The sequence below is a fragment of the Xiphias gladius genome, chromosome 12 (genome assembly GCF_016859285.1).
Source record: "Xiphias gladius isolate SHS-SW01 ecotype Sanya breed wild chromosome 12, ASM1685928v1, whole genome shotgun sequence".
Classification (NCBI taxonomy): Eukaryota; Metazoa; Chordata; class Actinopteri; order Istiophoriformes; family Xiphiidae; genus Xiphias; species Xiphias gladius.
Window position 1 is genome coordinate 3,408,759 of NC_053411.1, and position 24,515 is coordinate 3,433,273.

Sequence of the window (24,515 nt, forward strand, 5' to 3'; positions counted from 1 at the left end):
GTTCAGGAATTACTGCCATTTAATACATAGTTCCTCATTTTCAAAGGCTCAGAAATAATTGAAAAATCGACTGGCAATCAGTTTCATGGCCAGGTGTGGCCTGTTCCCTCATTGTTTCATGACAAATGAAGTAGATAAACGGTCTGGAATTGATTCCAAGTGTTGAATTTGCATTTGGTAGTTGTTCACAGGAACTGTGGTTCACATATGTTAATGCAAATGAAGGAGGCCATCATGAGGCTGAAAAAACAGAACAAACCTATCAGAGAGACGGCAGAGACCTTAGGAGTGGCCAAAGTAACAGTTTGGTAAATTCTTAAAAAGAAGGAAGAAGCTCAGCAACACCCAAAGGCCTGGAAGACAACGGAAGACAATTAAAGTGGATGATCGCAGATTTTTTTCCCTGGTGAAGAAACCCCCTTCACAACATCTAGCCAGGTCGAGAACACTCTAGAGGAGGTAGGCGTATGATTGTCAGTCTGAAATCAAGAGACACCTTCGTTAATGTAAATACAGAGGGTTTACCACAAGGTGAAAACCACTGGTAACACTAAAGAAGAAAGACGCCAGATTAAACTTTGTCAGAAAAACCTCTAAGAAAGCCTGCCCAGTTCTGGAACAAGATTCTTTGGACAGATGAAACCAAGATGAACTTGGACCAGGATGATGGGAAAAGCAGAGTATGGAGAAGGAAAGGAACATCTCCTGATCTAAAGCATAGCACATCATCAAACATGGTGGAGGCTGTGTTATGGTTTGGGAATGTATGGCTGCCAATGGAACTGTGTCACTGGTGTTTCTTGATGATGTGCCTGCTGATAGAAGTAGTAGGATGAATTCTCAAGTGTGCAGGTCTATACTATCTGCTCAGATTCAGCCAAATGCTGCAAAACTGATAGGACAGTGCTTCAAGAAACAAATGGACAATGGCCCAAAACATACTGCGAAAGAAGAAAGAAGAAATAGAATACTCTTCAATGGCCATGTCAGTCACCTGACCTGAACCCAACTGAACCTGTTTTTCACTTACTGAAGACAAAACTGAGGGCAGAAAGAACCACAAACAAGCAGCAACTGAAGGCGGTTGCAGTAAAGGCCTGGCAAAGTCATCTCAGGGGAGGAAACAGCATTTGGTGATGTTCGAGACTTCAGGAAGTAATTGACTGCAAAGGATTTACATCCAAGTATTAAAAATAATCCATATGTTTATAATTATGTTGGTTTGTCCAATTACTTTTTAGCCTTTGAAAATGGTGGAAATGTATAAAAATGTCTGTAATTCCTAAACAGTTAACGTGATATTTCTGTCAAACCCCTTGAATTAAAGCTGCAAGTCTACACTTCAATCACATCTTGATGGCTTTGTTTCAAATCCATTGTGATGGTGTACAGAGGCAAAATTACAAAAACTGTGTCACTGTCCAAATACTTGTGGACCTAACTGTACTTGATATTAGCTGGAAATCTTCTTGTCAGATATTTCAAGTGTCAGACCAGTTGCAGGGATAAAACAACAAAAACAGTATAACATGACTAAACACTATAACCTTCCACAGTGCTATGCAAAAAGTTGCATGCTTTCCACTGGCTAATTAGCTTTTCAGACTTTTGTACTGCTTTACGTAAAAAATAAAATCAGATACATGTCATCAACCAGTATCAATTTTATGTGTGGTGCTGGATTCGCTGGGTTTCAGCAGGTTCTGTACACAATCAAATCCTAAAGACACAGCACTCATGTTGGTTTTAAACTGTTCCATCCTCATGAGAATGATGTAACACATGATGTTTCCTTAAATCCCGTCCTTGCAGAAAAGCTTATTTGCACTTTAAGTTTCAGCAAAATACATCAAGGGCTTGCTAAATCTTTAACAGAACTGCAAGCCCACCTGCGTGGAATGTGACAAACATTACATCTGACACAAAAGTAGTCATTTTCAGCATGTAGGTGGATAAAAAGAAGATACAAGTGAAAATACAGTGCAGCTGCTTGACTCATAAAATATGTAAAACGTATGTCAGTCTTACTTTGAGATATATAAATCCCATCATAAATGTGACGGATATTGTTAACAAATAATGTATCTGCTTGGAGAGAAGGGATTAAAATGAGCTGCAGCTGTATATCTGCATGTTACCTCAACACTTACATTTTCCTCTGAAGTTTATGGATTTATTCTACATGTTCCCTATGAAGTGTAGTTGGACCTGTAGTGCAGAGAATAATCCCCAGAGAGGGCTGAGAAACTGGCTGTGGGTAGTTATGAACAACCAACACACACACACACACACACACACACACACACACACACACACACACACACACACACACACACACACACACACACACACACACACACACACACACACACAAAACAGTGGCTTACCATGTCATGTAAGGTAATTCATCAAATTTGTATTTTGGGCACAAATACACGTTCTATTTATGAGAACACCACCATTCTACACAGCGCAGTTACATAGAGACAGTGAGGGCTGTGTTAGGAGAGACAACACACACACACACACACACACACACACACACACGCACGCACACACAGCAGAGCGAACACAGGATTTTAACACTCGCCCCTCCTTCACCTCCAGCATAATTCATCCATCTTTCCTTACTATTTCTTCTCATATGTCTATAAAATCTCTCATTCTTCCCACACACACACACACACACACACACACACACACACACACACACACACACACACACACACACACACACACACACACACACACAAACAAAATCATCAAAATCAACATGTCTCTTCATCAATCTCTCTCATCTCTGCAGTGGTCTGTCAAGGGATCTGGGAGAGGAGGAGGAGGAAGGAGGGGAGGAGGAAAAAAAAAAAAAAAAAGAAAAAAAAGAGAGAAAGAGAAGAGGAAGAAGGGGAAGGAAGGCAGTTATATATAATCATCATCTTTCATATGATTGATGATATGTCAAATCTGCATTTACAAAGAACAGCGAACAATTCATGCTGAGTGACAAAACAAAACAACACACACAGCACAGACAGAGAGAGAGGAGACATCCATCAGACATGCGAATTTCTAAATGCAAAATTGCAAAAAAAAAAAAAAAAAAAAAAAAAAAGAAAATCATGAGAACTGAGTGGTGTCCAAATATGCTAAGGAAAGTAAAGCAAAGTAGCATGTTTAAAAGACCGACCAGGATTTGGGTTTTTTTGTTTTTTTTTTCAGGCGCAGGCGCAACTTTTCTGCACACACATTGCTAGCAAAGTAGCATGTTTAAAAGACCGAGAGCCAGATGTCCTGAGGGTTTTGCACCGTTTTTTCAGGCGCAGATGTGACGCACTCTGCACACATGAAACGCCCGTTCTGTATGTATCAAACGGGCACAGCAGGCTGGATTCGCAGTGTGCTTGTCATTTGCGCGAGTGTCTGCAGCGTGCGACTCACTCCTCATTGCGTATTCATTCAAGAGAGGATCATGCAAACAATAGGAGGAGAAATGTTAATAGAGAATTTCTCAGAGGTGGAAGAGAAGACTGAATACTTTAGTGTCAGTGATTTGTTAAGTGTTTTATGGTTATGTTTTTCTGCTTTGGAACTGCACTGAATCAAACAGAAGACAAAGTTTTTGCACCTGCATGGTTTTTGTATAACAAGTGAGCAACATTCAGCACTGTAAACTCCCAAGCTCCTGAGTATCAGAAAGTACCTGGAACAGGGAGTTTTTTGAGGCCAAGAACTATGACAAAGGAATTAAATTGGGGCCTTTATCTACTAGTCAAAACCCTGAGGTCCCTGAGTTCCTGAAAAGGTGCCTGGGTCCCTGGAAAAGAACCTGAAGTGGAAACAGGCTAAAATATGGCAAGGAGATGGTGAAGGAGATATGAAAGAAAATGCTAGAAATGAGATGAACAAGGAAAAGACAGAGAGCTAAAAAAAGAGAAAAAATGAGACATGGGAAGAGACTTTGATGGATAACGGAGGTGGAAGGATGAATAGAAAGAGAAAGAAGACAAAGCGTGAGTTGGCAGAAGTGGAAAGAAAGGAACTATCCATTGATAATTGATGGTTGATAGATGGATGGAGGGATAGTTTTAGACAGGGTGGATGAACGATTCAGTTAAAAGGATGTATGAATAAAGGAAAAAATGGATGGATGCTAGGTGGGATGAGAGAAAACTAGAAAAACGCGGTCCTTTGTTACTGGTTGATATGAGTGAAGCCTTGTTGTCCACAGCCTGTCATGCTGGTTTTTATTTTGTTTTGTGTAGAGCACTACATCTCACCAAGCTTGTACTGTTGGTAGATGTATAAAATGGATGCACAGCATATTGTCTCTATATTAAAAATCAGATAATGGCTGGTGTGTTTTTGCCTGTGTGACAGTTCTCTAAACCTAGACCTACTAAGAGACATCAAAAAATGAATCCTGTTGAGCTAAACTTGGCTCACTTTAATCAGGAAAGGGTATTATAAAGGGATTAGTGACAGTCATATTTATTTTTAGACATCACGTTTAAACAACTAGGCCAGTGAAAGTGCTATGTCAAAGCTGATATGTCCTTTCTTTGGCAGTGGCTGCCTCTACAAATTCTGAGGCAAATTATCTTTAATAACAAATTAATTCATACATTTCATAACACACTGTGTGACACATAAAAAGCTGAAAAATCATTTATTTCATATTCCTTTCCCCCCTGTTTTTTCTTCCCTTCTGTTTTCCACTGATGTCTACTCTTACACTACTGCAGCTGCATTGAAATATTAACCAAGGCCCATTAAACTGTAGACTGCTGCAAACACATAGAACTTTAAAGCTCAGAGACAAGCACAGGGCAGCATTTATGTCCCTGCAAAAGCTGCATGACGGATAGTTCAGAGCCTGGTCTCCCTCCAGGGTGATCCAGCAGATAGCAGTGTGAGTCAGTGGCTCTGGCTTGCTGCCTATTGATCCGAACTGGTGGATCCAGGTCAGGTCAATCCATTTAGGCGTGGCATGTGAAGGGCTGAAAGCAGCAGTGCTGATCCCTGTGGGACTTCGTCACAGCAAACCGGGACAAACACAAGAGCCTAGCCAAATGGAGCATATGGGTCAATAGCTTTGATCAATTCTAGGTCAAAGATGATCACAGCTAATGTTATGCTATAATCTGAATAGACTTTGGCAATATGATTTGCAGGGACCTGTAGTGGATTGGTTATGCGGATTGAATATTGACAGCAGGGGCAGAGAAGAAGGCAATACAACAGTGAAGCTCCGAGAACATGATCATTATTGTCATTATTGGTATATATCTGTCTTGTCAGTGTAGAGACAGATTAACCTGCTAGGGGACCCAGGGCAAAAGTGAGCTATTGGTCCCCCAGACACCCTTTCCTTCTCATCCTTGTGCAAGTATGTACCCTGTGACCTCCAAATACCCATCATGCACCATGCACACAACACGCAGGCTAAGTGTTGCCCAGACCCATTGAGTCAGTGGTAATATTGCAGGACTATTTAACGTTTTCATATTAGCAATGGGTCAAATGACCATGTGTGATTTGAAAGTAATGTCCTCTACTCTATGGAACCTTAGCATTCTTTAGCTTATTCTTTCAGTTTTACAGCCTGCAACTTTACTGATTTGGTTCAGTGTCGCCACTCTCATCATTCTCACTTCCAGCAGCAGCAGGGAGTTGTTTTCATCGACAAAGCTCTGATAAACCCACTGTACACTACCTGCCCAGTACAAATCAGCAGACAGACAAAGTTACCGACAAGCTGGTGAACATAGTGAAGCGTTTCCTCAGATTTACGTTCATCAGGTGCTCAGAAAGAAAACATAAAATCAATGCTAATGTTGCTCAGTGTCTGCTGGCTGTATAAATAGACCACCATTGCTAACTTGTTTGAAAAGGAAAAATAATAACCAGTAAACCAGGCTTTCAGTGTGTCGTTTAGATTGTGGCAATTTAACTTTTTGTTACAAGGTAGCAGTGGTATTACTAGTTGCTGCAGTTATAGAGCATGGATCTCAGGAGCCAGTAAAATAAACAATATATTTTTTAACTTGTTGGCTGTAGTTTTCTGTACAAATGATATATATTTTAATTGACAATCAACTAGATAACAGCTGACGTTTTTTTTTAAATTTTCTTGTTGCATCATTTGTTTTAGTGGTTACTTCATGACGTCTACATGGTGCACTCTCTGCAACACCTTTCATTTTCCACAATCACTACATCCTGTTTCAACCAGAAATACAGTCTGTTGAACATTTCCCAGAAATAAGATGGTGATGAAATGCCATTTCCTCTTGACTTTAAGGTCTGTTATCATGGGTTTTCTTCTATGGCTAATAGTCTCAGTCAGTGAGCAAGTCTAAATCATTGTCTGCTATTCTTTGTGTGATCTTTTGTTCCCTGATACAAACAGACTGCTGATACAGGGAGACCTGATAAGCTGTGAAAGAGACAGAGAGAGCGCAGCAAACTGATGTCTAATAGCATAGAGAAAATGTAACTCCACCGTGACCTGGCGCCTGCTGCATCACATGCATCATGTCTGTCTCGCACTGTGTCGATGTCTAGTTTTACTTCAAGAAAGAAAAACTCCTGGAGAAACTGCATGAACTCTGGCAGCTGTGCATTCTTACACGTGGATACTTTTTAGTAAAGTACAATACTGAACTTTTTTCTTTGACGCATGATGAACCAAACTCTGTTGCATCTGACTCAAAGTCAGTTGCATCCTGACTCTCTGACTGAGCATCAGGACCTGGCACCAGGTTCCTGATGCTTCAAATGAAACATGTAGACTCAGAAGTAAAACAATGTTTCCTTAAGCCTGCGTGGGTGGACTGAACATCTGTAGTGTAACCCAAAGTCCCCTCCGGCAACTATTAGCGCGAGCTTCTATGGTCCAACCTCGCTTCCAAATGTCCTCAGATCATGGTTGCACCATACACTCCAGTCTCCTTATCAGCCTGTGCACAGGTCACAGATCAGTGCCTGGGCGGGAGATAAAGGAAAGACTGTTTTTCTACAGTTAAGATGACTTGGCTGCAGGGATAGAAGGAAGAAGAAGGAAGAGGAAACAACAGGGAAATTGCTAGTTCTCATGTGGCTATGCTGTGGTTTAGCTGGTGTAGCTTTCAGTTTCTTTTGAGTCATTGACAATTAATCAGACAGAAAGGAGCTACCGTGGACACATCATGGCTGTTATATCTTAAGTGTGAGCAGCTCTGAAATGGGGAAAGTAGCACGAATGAAAACATAATTCAGAATGGAAGTGGACTTTTTGAAAGGCAGGTTTGGAAAAGGTAAGGGACAACTCATCCTAAGTGAACTGTCCAACAATGATGTTGACATATCTATGTATTCAACATTGCACAGGGACGTCTCACCAGTAGCTGAGCTAGCCATAGCATTGATCACTGGCCTGATCTTCCACTAGATTTTTATGGACAAAATTCAGCTACAGTGAAATTTAACCCCAAAAACACTGACTGGCATCCAATGGCCGGCATTGACATGGGTGTGAAGTTACAATGACACAATCTTTCCCTAACCTTAACTTTACTGTAGCTGCCACGCACCGGTCCTGTTAAAGGCAAAAACTCAGTGTTAAAAGTTTGCTTTAAAACTTTGTCACTGGACATAAAAAAATAATAATAAAAAAAAAAAAAAATATATATATATATATATATATATATATGTGTGTGTGTATATTAACATTAAATGTTATCCAGGGTTTTGGTGAATCATCCAATATCAGAGTTCTTGTCTGGTGACATTATTGCAACCTATAGTTGTAGAATGGTATGTGCTTTACACAACGCCCCCTCCTATGCTCTGATTTACGCATACTGTGTGCACTTGCACAATCGATGCAAAACTGGTATTGAGATTAATATTACTTTAATCCAGTGCAAACAAAATTGGGCCCAACTGAATCCATAGCATCAACAAAAGGCCGTGCATGGAGCTGAGCTGAAAGTTCTGAAAGGTTTTTCCAGGTATGATCATCCATAAGACTTCACAGAGATAGAGTGAATAAAAATTTCTCCTCTCTGCTCATTTATCTCCAGCTACGACTTAAGGTCATTTTCCATTAGCAAAGTGCCTTTTATTACTGTTGAACTGCTTCTACCATCATTTTGTTCATAATTACTTTCAAGGTCCACTCTTGGGTGATAACACTGGACATAGAAGGCAAATTTGCCTCAGAGAAAATTATCCAGTTACCATTATAGTTTTTTTTTTCTTCTTATGGAAAGCAGGGGGTCACAGTTGACTGTCAGAAAGAGATCTTAGAGAGACAAGCAGACTGCCATTTCACTGTCAGCCACAGGAAAGAATAGGATAGTCTTTCTGAAATTACATAAATTGTTCTTCATCACAAGGGTATCATAATATGACCACATCTGAATATCTTGCCTTTCTCTTTGAAGCTCTTTTAACTGCCAATCACCGCAGTGCTGACAGTAAGTCTGCAGTATCATACAGTCTATTACTCTTTTTCCCATTGTTCTTCTTTTTTAAACTTTTTCACTCATAACTGTTTACTCACCCAATATCTTTTTCTTGTCACTTTGTTCTTTTTGGCTTTACTTTTTTCTACCTTTTGTCTCTTTCACAGTCTAAGAAATTGTTGCTCTGTAGCGTTTATGCATTGGTTTAGTTAAATTTCAGACCAAAATGTAGTTTATTAACGGATGTTGTATTGGAATAGTTCTTGTTGAAATTGACTTTCTTCTGCGGTAAACCCTATGCAGATCACTTTGAATTCCCTCGTTGTTGAAATGTGCTGTACAAATAAACTTGCCTTCCCTAAACTTAATCTAAAATCACGGTGTTTAAACTATAATGTGGTCTGCAGACACACCAAGAAACGTTTCTTTTTACAAGGTCTTAGTCTGACTTCTGAATTTTGAACAAAACTTGTACATGCTGAAAATGTGCCATTGTGGGCACTCTAGTCTAAGTAATGAAGGTTCAGAAACACCCAAATAAATCAGCACTCACACTACGTAAATGTTATGGCCGCATATTGAGTTGGGTGAGGGGTCTATGACAAGCCTTGTCTTGGACCACTTATCTGTACAGGATGGTCCTTCTCTTTGCCCTGAGATGGACTTAACCAAGCTATTAAAACCAGTACCTCTGGTGTGCTTCCAGACTTGTCCTCATGTCTCAATAAAGGAAAGAAGTGCCTGTATGTCAGTGTTATGCTACAATAAACAAGAAGGATATAATATTTCCATCCTTTTTTTTTTGCTGATTTTAATTTAGGGTTACAACATAAATAGTGGCCAATTTGAATATTAATGTTCCAGAATCACCTCTGATTATTTAACTGTGCGGACTCACATTTAATTACATACTCAAATACATCATAAAAATACATTAACAAAGTGTAACTGATTATGTAGAACTTAACGAGCTGTAGGAATGACCAATCCAGCAGCTAGACAGCCTCTGTTGTAATTTAAAAACCTTTATCACTCTTTCAAGGACTGTCAAATTAAAAGAGCCCACTGGACCTTTTATTATGGCGCAGAAAACACTTCTATTCTGATATCCGGCAGGAAGTCATCAGCAGTACCCCCTGAGGAGTTGCCATGCTAAGTAGCGGCCAAAAACATAATTGAAGACTCTCGCTCAGGAGGTGGTTTGCCTTTGATGTCCTCTAAGCTCGGTGGTACTCCTCCAGGTGATGCCCTGCTGCTTTGAGAAATACTGAAGTGATGATGTTATGGCAGTTCTATAAGCTACAGATGAGTGATGTTGTAGGGATGCCATTTTAAGAATGTGAAGTGCAAAAAATAGCCATTTTCTGAGTGTATGTCCTTAAAAATTAAGCTAAATTCCCAGGAGGAATAGTGTCTAAAAGAGGATCAGATTTGGTTAAGCTGTTAATGGACTAAGGAATGTCTTCAGCTTTGAAATACACTTGATTTCACTTGAGTGGATACCAGAGATGATTCTACACAAAAATACAGTATTTCTGTACTTGTTTTCTACTCATCCTTTGTTACATTCCTCCAGCTGCATTGCTACTTAAAGGAAAAAGTCAACAGAGTCAAGAACTGTCTTGTGTATTAGGTACAACAATGCCAAATCACCTAGAAAGCATCCATCCATAGTATTTCAATAAACACAAAGGTGGACTAGAGGTTCAAATTACTAATCATTTTGCTGGTTTTGTTCAAAGATTTGTAGTTGCTGACTAATCAATTCATTCCTTAGCCCTGAGGTAAGAGTCAGGGTCACAGGTTGCCATTTGACTCATTGATTGGTTGCCAAATGTCAAGAGGACGTCAAGACACAAGGGGGAGAGAGAAGGAGGAAGGAAACAAGTAAAACTGATCTGGAACCAACGCTGAGCTGTGAGTCATTAGCGCATGGTTTGGCCAGAGAAAACAGTGTCAACACAACACTGGAGACGAGTGAAACCCGCATCCCCTCTCTGATGTCGGCGGCCAATGGCACTTGGTTAATGTTGTGGTCTTTTAGTAGCTGGTATGGCTGAAAGTCTTAGTAGTAATTAATTCCCCTAGACATAACAACAAATAATTTCTGTAAGTACTACGTGTGCCATGACACATAAATGATTATGTCCCAGTTCAAACATGCTTCAGTAAGTACACTAACAAGGGATTACCTCAACGTTTATTTCAACAGTAAGTTAAGTCTGTTATTGGTTCAAACTATTATGTTGACTCAAGTACCACATTGGCTAGAAAGGTGGTGATAAATTGTCCCATCAGCCAGGGAATGCATAATTTTTCCACATATCCCCTAGTAATTGTAGAAATATCCCCGGGGTACATACTGTATACCCCTGGTTGGGAATCACTGCTTTACCTCACATCTGGGCCTATGATCGCATTTCCAGTCACCAGTGAGGGGAGCTTCAATGCTAAAAGCTACTAATCCAGTTGGTGATGCTGATGATTCAATATATATTCATTTAAGATTCCACTGGCGGACTCTATTGTAGACCTGTAGCCAAACTAGCAGGACAACATTTGTCTACATTTTTCAGAAAGAGCCAAAAGACATCTCACCTCTGCCTTTATCTTAATTGTGGCTGGCAAAGATCCAACAGATAAGTACCATTAGAAAAAGGAATCTTTTTTGTCTAAAATCACTTTTAGCATATACTTTAACCTTCATTTAGACCACACTCGAAGCACTCAAGAACAAGAAAACTGACTTTTGCAAACACTTGACCAGGCGACAGCCCTCTAGAGACGACTGTTAAAGAAAATTGCCGAGGGAGAGTGTGCTGAGCCCTCAATATCAAAGTTTATTTACTACTCTCTTGGTGTTGAAGTGTGTCAAGGGTCCTTGGGAGCCAAGTCCTGCAAAAGGTCTTGAGCGGAAGTTTAATGGAGCTCTCAGTGAAGCCATGGAGAGAGAGAAAGAGAGGGTGACATTGTCTCTGTCTGAAGACTCACCTCTCTCTCTAATTGCCTGAAGTCCTATTGATTAGCTGAGGCCCCTCACACCTGTGATCCGTGTGATCCCTTCACACTGTGTGTAATCCCCTCACAGAGCTTACGGACCCACTCCTCTGCTGCTTTCTGATGTGATTAGCAGTACTGATCAAAGTGCTCTCACGAATGTGTGTGTTTCTGTGTGGGTGGGGGCACCATATGAACGTGATCACTCATAATTTGGACGCTGAAAAGAAGGAAGTAAACACATGGCTGCATACTGATATTTAGTTAGATGGATCAAAGTATTTGATGATCAACTGTGCACACAAAGTCCACATAAACCTACACACACAGCCCACATATACTGCCTTTCACAAAAGAAAACACAATACTCTCACCACAACAGCAATAGTACACACAGACTTCTACACACATCAGTTCCATCAAGCAGCACTGAACCTGAGCTTCCATCGCACCCTTCCTGACAGGCATTGAGGTAGCACCTTGATCCCCAGCTCATATTACCAGACATCTTAGTGTCACAACACACAGTTGTGACCCCCCCCCTTCTTCTTTGTCTTTCTTACTGTCCCTAAGGGAAATTAAGATGACTCCATTCCAATGCAATTAAATGTTCTCATGCTGTCTGGCCCTCTACTATTCTGTGTGTGTGTGTGTGTGTGTGTGTGTGTGTGTGTGTGTGTGTGTGTGTGTGTGTGTGTGTGTGTGTGTGTGTGTGTGTGTGTGTGTGTGAGTGAAGAAGATGAGATGCAGCTCCCACCCAGACATTTGAAGTGGGGACTGGAGCAGAAAGCGAAAAAAGTGACTACATCTAATCTCCCTCTATCTCTTCATCGATTGGACGAACCCTGGACCCTGGCGATAACGCCTGCCAATTAGACAGGCTGCCACAGTTGGCAGTCCAGTCGTATCTCAGCTTAAGTCACCTACTGTACCTCTTGGCTCTCACTTCAGCTTATCTGCTGCCCGCTTTTTGAAATTCACTGGAGTTCAGACTGGAATGTGGGTAGGAGCTGTGCATGTAGCCAGAGGGCATTGTATGTGGAATACTAAAAAATATACCAAAAGATTAGGAAAAGTGCAATTCAAGATCAGCAGCATGTATAAAAATTAAATCCATAATATATTCCAACCAAAGAAAGAAGCCATTTTAAGCATTTGCATAAACATTTAGCTGTTATAATTAAAGCCTCTAGATGTAGAATTTATATTTGATTATAGCATCTTTCAAATTATGCCTGATGGTTTTTGTTTTGACTTTTGCATGAGATAATTCCAATATACTGTGTGTATTCCTGCTAGATTTTTTTTTTTTTTCAACCTAGCATCCCTATTTATACATCAATTTTCTGCAGCACACAGTTTAAGAACGCTAACGTTTCGTTACAGTGCAGGATGATTGTGTCCTTTATGCAACACAGCTGAAAGTAAGGGTGTGAAGATCAGGGTGGTCGATGGGTCTGAAGCATGTACAATTTTCACACAGCATACTGGACTTTGCATCCTGGCACAATCCAGCGATTTTGTTTTTAATTGTAACCACAACGTTCCCCTAATCTGAAGTGCTTAAAGGGGAACCAGGGGAACCACCAATTTTACACATGAGGTTCAATTTATTTCTAATGAGGAGTACTATACAGTGTGTGAAATTGTTGTATAATGTCTTCTGAGGCTCCAGAGGAGCTTTCTAAAGTCTGAGCTAGAAGAAAATAAAATTGGGCAAACCTTTGGCTTGACACTACAAACCTATAACAGAAAACTAATGCTAGAAACTGGGGGCATGGAGTTTGAAAAATGTGGGCTTTTATCAGGCAGAGGGAGTCTAATAATACATCCTTTCAAGGTGCATTATGGGAACTGTCGGAAACAGGTTTTTTGGGAATGACTCATACAGGCATCTGCTGCTTCAATTTTGTCTCTTTGTCTCTGGCAAGTCCTCCAACTTTATGGAAATATAATGCTAACTTGCTGGACTACCCCTTTAAAGTCACCCTCTGTAGTTTTCTTTCAAGCAAAGAAAAAATATTTTTACATGGAGTGTTACCAAAATTGCATTGAATGTATCCTTGAGATCTAACAAATGTTTCAAATGTATTTTCTTCCTCATAAAACATTTGCAAAGCCTATTTTTTAAAATTATGTTTATGAGCTTACAGTTGTGTTTTTTCCCTTCCTTTGTTGGCACATTGCTGTGTGTCTTGGAGCATTACCAGAACCTATAGATCATTAGAATAATGAGAAACCATTGGCAGGAATGTGTGTTCGGGACCCAGTTATAGAAAAAAAACTCCATAGTGCTACGAGAGGTGAAAAATACCACAGGGAATCTTTTAGTTCCCTAACCTTAACTATACCTTAGTTTCCATGCACAGATATTTTCACAAGAAATCATTTAAAAAATGTTGGCACTGGACGTTAAATGTTTCCTTTGAATCAAAAAATCGCAAATTTCAAATTTCAAAATGCAACACAATGGAGCTTTATTCAATTCAAAGTGTATATTCATCAGAATCACAAGAAAACATATTTTCTCACTTGCTTAAGACATTTTTATGAGCCAAAGTTGTGGATTTGGATGAAATGACCTTTTATGTTGGTTAATGTTGTTTATGTTGGTATTTTAACTCTGATTATGCAATACTGCTATGACTAATGGATTACGTATGTAATCTGCTGGAGGGTCCCATCTCATTTAAAACAGCAGTTTGTCTTTATTTTAAGAGAATCATATTCTCAAATCACACATCTTTAACTAGATATCTTGTAATTCCTACGTAACCTGTCTGTGTAAATATCCAGTTGGACCTCCGGCTCAGGTTTTCAATTAAAAACACAAGCAAAGTGTATTAGTTTCCATTCAAATTGGCAGTCTTATACGAGAAAATCTACAGTCCATCTCAGCAAGCCCACAGACAGCACAATCATTTCAATAATACACCCTCCTACCTTTTTCTTGTTGGTCGGGCAGATGTAGAAACTGGTCACCACAATGGTTGTGCCTGGCATCAGGTTGAGTTTGGTGTAGGTGGTGCCATAGTCAGTAGACCTGAAATTCAGACAGAGAGAATAAGTGGCATTTAGTCAGGAAACCTTGAAAACAGGGAGATATTTTCTGCTGCTTTCCTTTTGCAGTGGTCTCATGAATTGCACAATATCAGATGGGAAAGGCATTATGATAATAATTTGAATAGAGACTCTAAAAACACCTGCTACACATACAATATGTTCATGGTTCATTAGATTTTATAACTTTTTTAGTTCTATTTTACCAAACTGTTCTTATCGTGCATATTGAAACAACAGCAGCTCCATGAAGAACCTGTGCGCTGACAGAAAGAGATTAAATCTGCCAAAAGCCTGGGAAAGGGTGACCTGCTTTTTCTCTCAAACTGCCCTGAAGGCATTATATCAGCTCTCTGTTCACCATATTACCACTCTGTGGTCTTCGGTCTGAGCTCGGTGACAAATCAGAATTGGCTGGACAACCTGTCATTGCCACGACCATGCAGAAACAGCCTCGGGCTAGCAATGAAGTACTGGCCAATCTCCAAATCTGGCAGCTTTAAGAGCAGGTACAGAGTGTGTGTCTGTTTGAGATTGATAGCTAGTTGCTGGATTGTTTCTCCAGTTCGACATAGTCACACCCACGAAGTAGAGTGAAGGTGATTGTTTGTGACAGGTTTTGAAAAATGGCACAGGTTTCAGCTCGGCAAAGGCCTAGGTGAGGAGACTGTTTATGGTTAATTTATGTCTCAAATTCCTGTCAGGATTATACGGAGAAAAGACTAAGACATTCTCTTCAACCAAATAATGCAAGCAAGGGGGATTCAGGCAGAAAATACTGATTATGATAGTTTAAGAAACTGAATTTAACTGAGGAGTAAGTAGAGGTTAAAGAATGCAAATGTAACATCTACTGATTTGCATTTGCTGTTTCTAGTGTACAGCTTTTGACAGCTTTCTGGGGCTAATTTGGAAAGCAATCCAAAGCACACAGGGAAGGAAATGCTGCAGCATTAGGCAAGGGTTGATGGTTCAACAGGAGGGAGCCAGGAAGGAGACATCTTGATGAAAGAGAATGATGAGCTAGCACGTCAACGTGGTCAAGGCAGAGAGGATTTACTCCTTCGCGCAGTGGGACATCAACCACTGACAGAAACAAACACAATGAGACACATTCCCAAAGTCCTGCCAAGCAATTCAGCAATCAGCTCTCCCAGAGTGCTCTGATACAGCTGGAGAAAATGGAGTGGCATAGCAGGGGTGAGCTATTTCTCTGTGGTGAGCTGGCAAGTGTTTTCATCTTCCTTGCCGGCTTGCGAGCAGTGTTTAACCTGGGATCACTTGGAGGACATGGACAGATCTAGCACTGATGGCTGTGTTAGCAGCCAAAGCTCAGTGCTTATCCCAAAAACCCACTTGTGGATAGAGTAAGGGCTCGCTAGGCCTGCTGTGTAGAAGTCATCTGAGATGCTGAATCATCTGGGTGTAAGTGCAAAAACCACACAGAGCAGTGGGATCTGGTCCTAATGAGTTAGGACGTTGATAATAAACATTAAATATTTCTGCCAATTTCACATCTTTTTCTCCTTGACAAATATATAAACTTGGAGTATTATAGGCTAAATATCTTAAAGGGCTAAACACTGACTTTGTGGTTTTTATTATCAACCACAAATCATCTAGCTTTATAATATATGACTGCTGACCACTTTCCAAACAGCATATCACAAGTTTGTACATTAACCTACTACCTTCCAGGAGGGCATTGGTTTCAGTAGTTATATGAAAATCAACTTAAAGAGACTCAAAACTTGCTATAGATTCACCTGCTTGTGTTAAATTCCAATTTAAAAAATATGAGAAATCTAACAAGCAACCTTTTTATTGCAAGAATCTACCAAATTTAAATTACTTATCCCATGATGTCATGATGTCTTTGAATTCTGTGTGTGACTGTGTAATTACATGAATGCAAATGTTCCTTTTTGATAGCTGAGTTTTCAAGTTGCATTTATTGATATTGTTTTTTTTGTTGTTGTTGTTTGTTTTTTACTGGGTTTTTTTGTACATACATTTCATCAAGCACAGCAACATCAGCATTCATTTGGATCTGATGAATGTGGGTCTAGTTTTACTCTGGTTTTAGCTCTGATTTGGTCTCCACCAACCACCTAGCGAGGACAATATCTGGCTTGTTAGCTCCACTATCTTCATCAGCTAGTTGCTAACTTTGTCTATCTGCTGTTTGGTGCAGTCCAGGGCAGTGTACAGTGGGTTTTACCAGAGCCTTTTAGCTGAAAACAGCTAAAAGATGCTAAAATACAAACAAGGTTAAAAAGCTCCGTAGAGCTTACCACCAACTGTGTGAACCACACAGTTGGTGGTAAGTTTCTGTGGTTTGCCACTACGAGTAATACTTTTCAAATTACTTCATTAACAGGAGTGTAGTGATCGGCCATGGTTGTAGTGGGCCTTTTGCCCAGAGACACATCTCAACATCTGGATGCTGACTATTCACACCTCATGCCCTATCACTCTGTCCTCATTACATTCACTACCAAAGGTCTGTTATCATTGAGAGTGCTTCTTTACATCCTTCTGGTGTTAAAGACCAAAGGTGCGGGGCACGTTTGGTCAGCTGATAGAAATGACTAAAAATACTCTGATGGTTGTTTGGGTCAGCTTATATAAGATGTGCCATATAACGCACAATGGAAAGACTTTATGCCACTAATAAGGCTAATTTGGTGTTTGGGTAAGGGTTGCTGTGGAAAGTCAGCAGCCCCAGCACCTTATATGGCGAGAATAATGATGATGAGTTAATAGGAGAACTCATTTTGTACTGTCTGCCATCCAGACCTTTGGATTAATAGACTGGTAGGGAGCTATTGTAGATTAATGAGGAGTAATTACTTTGAAACAGAGTGGGTAACAGATGAGAGGGGAGATGGCAGAGCACAGGGAGGAGAGGGGAGAAGGGTAGAAGAATGGACAAAAAAGTATCCCTTTATTTAAATTTTATCTATTGCACTCAATGTAGCCCTCAATCCTAGTAAAACTACATATTAGCAGAAAAGTGGGTTGTCAGGACACAGACAAACACACTATTACTGTTAATATTACTCTTCACCTGTCTACAGAAAAGGTATTGCATTTGGATGTGTCAGTGTCATCCAATTCTCCCAGAACCTTACCCTCAAACATCATAATCATGATATGGCTGAAGAAACATTCAACCATTATACACAAAGGCTTAAACAAGTTGCCACAGTCACAAGTCATTTGGTAGAGGCCATACAAGTGAAAATATAACAGTGGAAGAACACAAACCACTAGAATACTGGAGTATAAAAGAAGAATGGAATAACAGGAGACAGAAAAAGGGAGAGAAAGGTGGGTGTGGAAGTGTCTGTGAGAGTGAATGTGATGAGACAGACACTGCAGGTGAAATTTTATTTTTCTTGATGCGCTCGAGAAAACAGAGAAATGTGGAGGCACTTTAGGGTGGCAACAGGTGCTGATTCAGATTTAATGTCCTAATATGTCAAGGTTGCTCCTAGTTGCCAACGTCTCGAGGAAGACAAATTGAGAGCATCAAGCAAAAGTTATGAGAGAGAATACAAAAATATAGAGAAGGGCGGAAGGAGAATGAATATGAGGATACAAATTTCTAAGAAATTTATGATAAATCTACCTGGAGTTTTCAACATGTTAGCTGGTGATTGAGATGTTTATCCTTCGAGGCATGTCTTTCCTCAGTGTGCATGCATGTCAAGAGGCATTTGCTGTCAAGAACTAGAGTATACTCTGAAAGGTTCAAATGAAGCTAATGGTAAAGCAGAGCAGTGATTTGGTGTGTTGAAGGCAAGTCAGGGGACATATACAGGAGCAGGATGTGTCTTGACATGTGTGATGTCTGTAGGAAACCAAATACTGAGGTAGACAGATGCTGTCATGGTGAATCAGGGCTGGACAGCCAGACGGCCAGACTGTTGGGTTTGACAGGGCTCATCAGTGATTGCCTGACATACAGATGTCCCTGGGAGCCCAACTAGCACTTGTGGAGCAGTAAGGAAGGAGGCAAATGTCATCCGACAAGACAGAGAATTTAGCCATATCTGCATGTTGAGAATGTGTCAGTACTTTCTATCATCTGTGCAATGTGCATCTCTGCCACAGAGACACAAGGTTGGGATAATCTACAATGCATTACAACACCGCCACTCTGCTGACAAGAGTGATAAAGCTTGAGGCAAACTTGCTTCCTTGCCAGGGTATCACTCTTTGGGGTTATTAGCTGCATCCCAAAAGAATTTGTGCCAAATTTTGTCCAAAGCGGGTTAAAGCTCAGGTCATTAGCGATCATAATAATCTAAGCTTTCCCATCTTTCTTTTTGAAAGAGCTGGGAATTAGCAAGAGATGGGAGTTTTTGATTTATCACAGCGATGGTAATTGCCACGACTAGTATTAAAAATTACTGCTGAGAAAGGGCCACCATTAGTGTTAAAGCTGATTTACAGTGGTTAAAAGCAAGGTATCGTAAATACCGCCAAATGGACTGCGCTTTCAACAAGTGTAATCACATTCTATATTTTAGAATGGTAAAAGTGAGAAATATAGTTTCATGACACAGCTCTGTGATGATGAGACAATGAACCTATGAGGTATGATGCTAAAAAAAGAAAGACAGATGCTTCCATCTGCTTCACACATGGACAGGTCATCAATGCTAACCTCTTTCTGGCTCGCATCTTCCTTTAAAAATGACCATTCTGCTTGACTGCATTTGTTTTGTACAGACCAGGCAGCACCTCAGTGCTATCTATCTATTTATTTTCCCTTCTTTTTACAGCAAAACAATGGTTATAGATGATAAAGCTCAGGGAGTCTCAGGTGTACCCTGTACAAAGGCCGTATGGCCATCTGCTATGGCCTGATTGTGTCAAACCCCGGTTTTATTGACTGCAGAATGCACTGTAGAATGATATAACATGTCTTTCCAGAGATCGACCACATGTTACCAACAGAGAAGCTGCAGGACAGTTGTGACTTCGATAAACCAAATCCTTTTGATAGAAAATGTCTGTGGAAATGTTTGCCTGCTAATACAATGCCCGCACCATCCTTTCAAGGCATTTGTGGTCTTGAAGTGATCTGGTTGTAACAGTCAAAAAGTCAGACACAGATTTTAACACAGAGTCCGTTAGTGTGAATGCTTCTCAGCTACGAATGGCTCCAAAAAAAATGTAGCTATGCAGATTAAAGTGTGAACCTGTTTCGATGGAGAAAGCAAAAGGACAACTGGTAAACTTCTCTTGGCTTTGGGGTGACAGTAGCAGAAGCGTCAACCACATTGCTCACAGCTCACAGCTCATGAAAGAGCTAACAAGTCACAAACAAATCATGCAAAAACAAGTTATGGATGATGACCAGCAACTTTCTGCTATTAAACTCAGACAAAACTTAAGCTATTGTATTTGGTCCTGCTCCTGGTCTAAGCCTGGAAAAGCTCTAAAGGGAGGTGTCCAGGAGGCAGGAAAAGAGTAGTAGTTGTAGTCCAAGGTCCTCTTGGATGACTGATGTACTTGCCCTTTTTATTTAAGGGTAAGCCCAGACACCCTGCGGAGGAAACTAATTTCAGCTACTTGTATCCTCAGTCTCATTCTTCGGATCATTAACCAATGATCAGAACCATGGTTGGTTTGGGTTTTATATAACCATGACCCACGGACAAAACTACCAAAACTATTTGCACAGCAAAATACCAGTAGATGTAGAAAAAATGTGTTTATTTTATAATTTGCGTGAATTGATACTTTAAGTCAGAGTGTAAGACTTCACTTAAGCAGTCCATTAATGTAAACATCAAAGAGTACTGATTGCTCATCAGCATTCCCCTTCCTTTCCCTCTCCCATCCCTGACTTCCTGAACAACTTTAAAGCACACTTTGGATTTTGAGTCCTGCTTCTGCACTTTGGCACCACATTATCAAAGTGCCATTTGCAATGCCTTGAAAAAACCATCAGTGTAATGCAGCAGAGAGGACTCGGAAGATACTGTAGTGTCCTGTACCGTAAAGAGAAGGAGTAGACATTTGTAGAGATGGAACTGATCAGAGCCGAAAGTCATGCACACTGTTACATGAGGAATCCATTCTGTGATAGATTTGCTTATGCTGCAGTTGCTCATACTGTATGATGAGAGTAAATTAGCTAATTTGCATGACAATACCTGGCAGCAGAGGGTGGGAAGATGTGGGCTACATTTTTGTTCAGCTTAGTCACTGATTCCTCAGCAGCAATTGGCAAATTGCATCTGGAAGTGCCTCCTACACTGCAACTAGTCTGAGCAGGCAGTTAGCCAGGATACAGTGATTCATGCTTGGTAAAGGGACTTCACAGCAGTGGGTAGTCTCTTGAAGTGCACAAAACCACTGGAGCATGGTTATCAGGAGCAAAGCACTGCTGCCATTTGAGACGCTGTTTATGAAAGTCCCCTGACAGTCCTCCTTGCATTTATTTTTCCTGTTTGTACCAAAAAATTACAAAATGTTATACATTAATGACTCCACAGAAAGAAAAAAGGGTGAATCAAGGTACTGAAATTCATCACCATCAGAAATCATTCAGTTGGGTAGCTTTTCCATGAGGTCATTGTTGTATTTTACCACTGACCTCTTCTTTCTGAGGCTCCACTGTTGAGTCACTGGCCTCATCCTGTCAGCTTTGATAACAGGTTGTTTGGGTCCTTTTCGCAACAACAACTGAACAAAAAAGAAATAATAAAAAGACACACAGAGGTTGCCATGGCCTCCAGGTCTCCTTCTATTGACCACCATCAGCCTGCTTTTGTCAACACAGGCTGTCTTAGCACTTGCTTAAAGGCCTTCATTCACAGCTCTGTCATTTGAATGTCCTCAGTTTCCTGCTGTCATTTCTTCCAACCTCACCACCTTCCTTACTATCAACCAAAGCAATAATGTTTGATAAATTGCTCACTTTCAGTGCAGGGCTGAAACTTTGGGCCTCTTCTGCTAATCTGTTTCCAATTAGAGGTCAGCGCCTCAAAATACAAGCTTCATATGCCTATAGTTAGCATCCTGCATGCATTTCTCTTAAGAAATGTGCAGAGATGGTTTTGGTTATAACATCCACAAAAACAAAAAAATGGGTATATATATATATAAAACACTTTATTACCAGGAAAAATAACCACACTCCCTGGATCCCATCAACAAAACTTTAGGCTATCCCAGTGATCCAAATGAAGCCAGCAAAAATGAAAATTGAAAATAGACTGGAAAAAAAAGAATTCAGTCCTGCTGTGCATGTCCAGTGTGCATACATAGTGTTGATAACTACGACAGTTATGAGAGTCACAAGTAAACTTACAATGAGGAGGTTAGAAAGTTAGAACTTAGAGAAGTATTTGTAAAGATTGATATTAAAGATGAGTCAGAGCTGCTGCGATTGCTTTCTTTAGCCATGATAACATCTCCCTGTATCTATTAGAAGCAGAGAAGTCCTGCAGAGCGATAAAGATAAAAACCCGTGATCTGTGTACTCTATGTTAAGATTTATTTGAGACACTAAGTTCACGTGCAAAAGACCAAGCTTTTTGCAAGCACTGCTTACACACAGATTGCAAACACAGCCTGAAGTCTTTTTCAGAAATGATTGTCACTCGTGAAATGCAGATAAATTTGTGAGTTCTAAAGGCCTCTCACATGCTCTGGCCTGGGGTCACAAGTATGGTGTTTCTTTTGATTGGTTAAGAGTATTAAAATTAACGCAGGAAAAAATGATCGCATGTTGAAAGTCACAGGTTGCATGCTGCAAATTTCACTAACTGGGCCCCAGGTTATTAGTAACACTGGGTTCCTAATAACCTGAGATCCAAGTCTTGGGCCTTGTCTCCGGTCTGTGTGTCAATATGTCCACATGGAACCAAAACGAGAGAAACTTGTTTTTTTTTAACTGGACTACAGAGCAAATGACAGCTCTCAGCATTAGTTTTCTCTATCTACTGTATTAGGGTCTGTAAGGTCAAATCCATTTTGGATCAGGATTAATTATCCTAAGGTCTATTTGAACCAGGTCTGACTGTCCTCAGGTGTCTTACGGACAGGGTTTGTTTTCTTTTTTAATCCATCTATGTACTTCAGGTTTAGGTAGGTGTTCCCAAAGACCAGTTTCAACCTGGATCTTAAAACCCATGTCTATATGCAGCTGGTCAGTTCCTCAGTATATTTTTTAGCCATTCTAGCAGCAGGGCTCTAGGGATTGCAATTTTGGTATGTCAGTTGGTCCACAACATGAGTCTAGACTAAATTATCTCAACAACTACTGGATTCATTGCCATTAACTTTTGTACAGACATTTGGTGAATGGTTCTCTGAAGATGAAACCTATCTAATAATTAGCTAATGTTGGCATGTTTAAATGCTAAGCTAAGATAATGAACATAGTAAACATTATACCTGCTTAACATCAGCATATTAGCATTGCCTTTGTTAGCATGTTAGCATGCTGATGTTAGCATTTAGCTCAAAGCCCCACTGTGCTTATGTACAGCCTCATGGGGCCACTAACATGACTACAGTGTCCCCTTGAAGTCTTGTTGCAGCAGTGGTGGCATTTTTCTACTTGTTCGTGATATATTTTAATACTGTATCATCATGGTAGCATTTTTGTGCTTAGTGTGCAAATGTTAAATTTTACAAATCTACTGTGTTACAAAGGAAACAGACATTTTCAGACTTATTCATTTTAATTTTAGTCTCGTTTTTCAAAATAGGGTTTTTACACAGCTAAAAAATAGTAATCTTTACTTTTATCCCTCCAGATTGCCATTCTAGTGGTACTTTCCCTGAAGTTTCTGTCTTGCACACTCCTGTCAGAATCCCAGTTTAGCATTTGGTCTGAAAATCATGTCCATCCTGCAGAGGTCCATCTGTGTGACCCTTAATTCCATACCCTGATTAAGGAAACATGGTTCAATTTACATGATTTAAAAAAAATCAGGTTGGTCTTGCAGAAAGCTGACAATTAAATGCACGTAAACCCACTAATTTAAATATGAGCAATGTAAAGAAGTGATAATAACAGCATTGAGTTTTGCATCGAGTCCACTTAGCAGCACCACTTATCTTTCCCCTTCTCTAACTCTCTTTCTCCTAACTGAGATTAAACACTTCTTACAAGCTTCCCCTCAGTCTCCCTGCTTTAATGTGGTTAAGCTCTGAATCAGCCACTTCTCAAGCAGAGACTCCAAAGGCAGCATAAAACACCCCCACCCCCATCCATTCACTTCTTCTCTGTAGCACCAATGCTGCACCCTCTGTGCACCCAAATCCCAGTTGAATAAAAGGAGGAAGGGCAGTAAATGGGGACATTTATCTAGATGATATCCCCATCAGTACCTTTGGGGACATGCTCCCTGAACACCACACTTTCCCAGACTTCACGTGAAACATTGCTGTGTTTGTGTTCTGTTGAATCTGTGAGGTTTGACCTAGATCTTGTGTTTTTGTGTGAAGTCAGACTGAGCAGAAATGAGCAGAAAAAAAGGAGCAAATCCTCCAACTGAACTTGGCTGCGAATCCTTAAATAGGCAACGTTGTTTACAGCCAGAGCGACAGAGCCTCAACTCCCTCTGCTGTTAAAATCAATCTATCCTACAAATGATCCCATCACCCTCTCTAAGCTTTTTTTCATTACTCCATAACCACACTGAAGCATGGAGAACAGAGTAAGTATAAAGATAAAAGAATGCGCTCCAGCTTAATTGCTTTTACTGGAAAAGATGTTACTCTCTTTTCCTCAGGCTTTTGGAAAATGGTCATCACTCTTACCCCAAAAAGCCAATTACTGATCTCATATGGATGATTAAAGAGAGACAAAATGCTCATATATTAAAACTATAACCCACAAATTCAGCAATTTGATCCCTGCAGCTCAGGGTTTCACTGTTTTTGCTTTTAGGTGTTTTCAGCCTAAAAAGGTGTAATCCAAGTTATTGGGACATAGCTAACTAAAGTCTGGAATTTGATTTGTCAGTCACAGTTTTA

At 40.2% G+C, this 24,515-nt stretch overlaps 1 protein-coding gene across 4 annotated transcripts in view; it reads right to left on the reverse strand.

Annotated features, from left to right (window-relative positions):
• sorcs2 (sortilin-related VPS10 domain containing receptor 2) overlaps positions 1-24,515 on the reverse strand; it is a 305,555-nt gene that overhangs the window by 158,660 nt on the left and 122,380 nt on the right. For all 4 annotated transcript variants that reach the window (XM_040140283.1, XM_040140282.1, XM_040140281.1 and 1 more), the window contains exon 3: positions 14,388-14,487. In XM_040140283.1, coding sequence (XP_039996217.1) covers positions 14,388-14,487 — 100 coding nt within the window. The remainder of the gene's footprint in view (positions 1-14,387; positions 14,488-24,515) is intronic.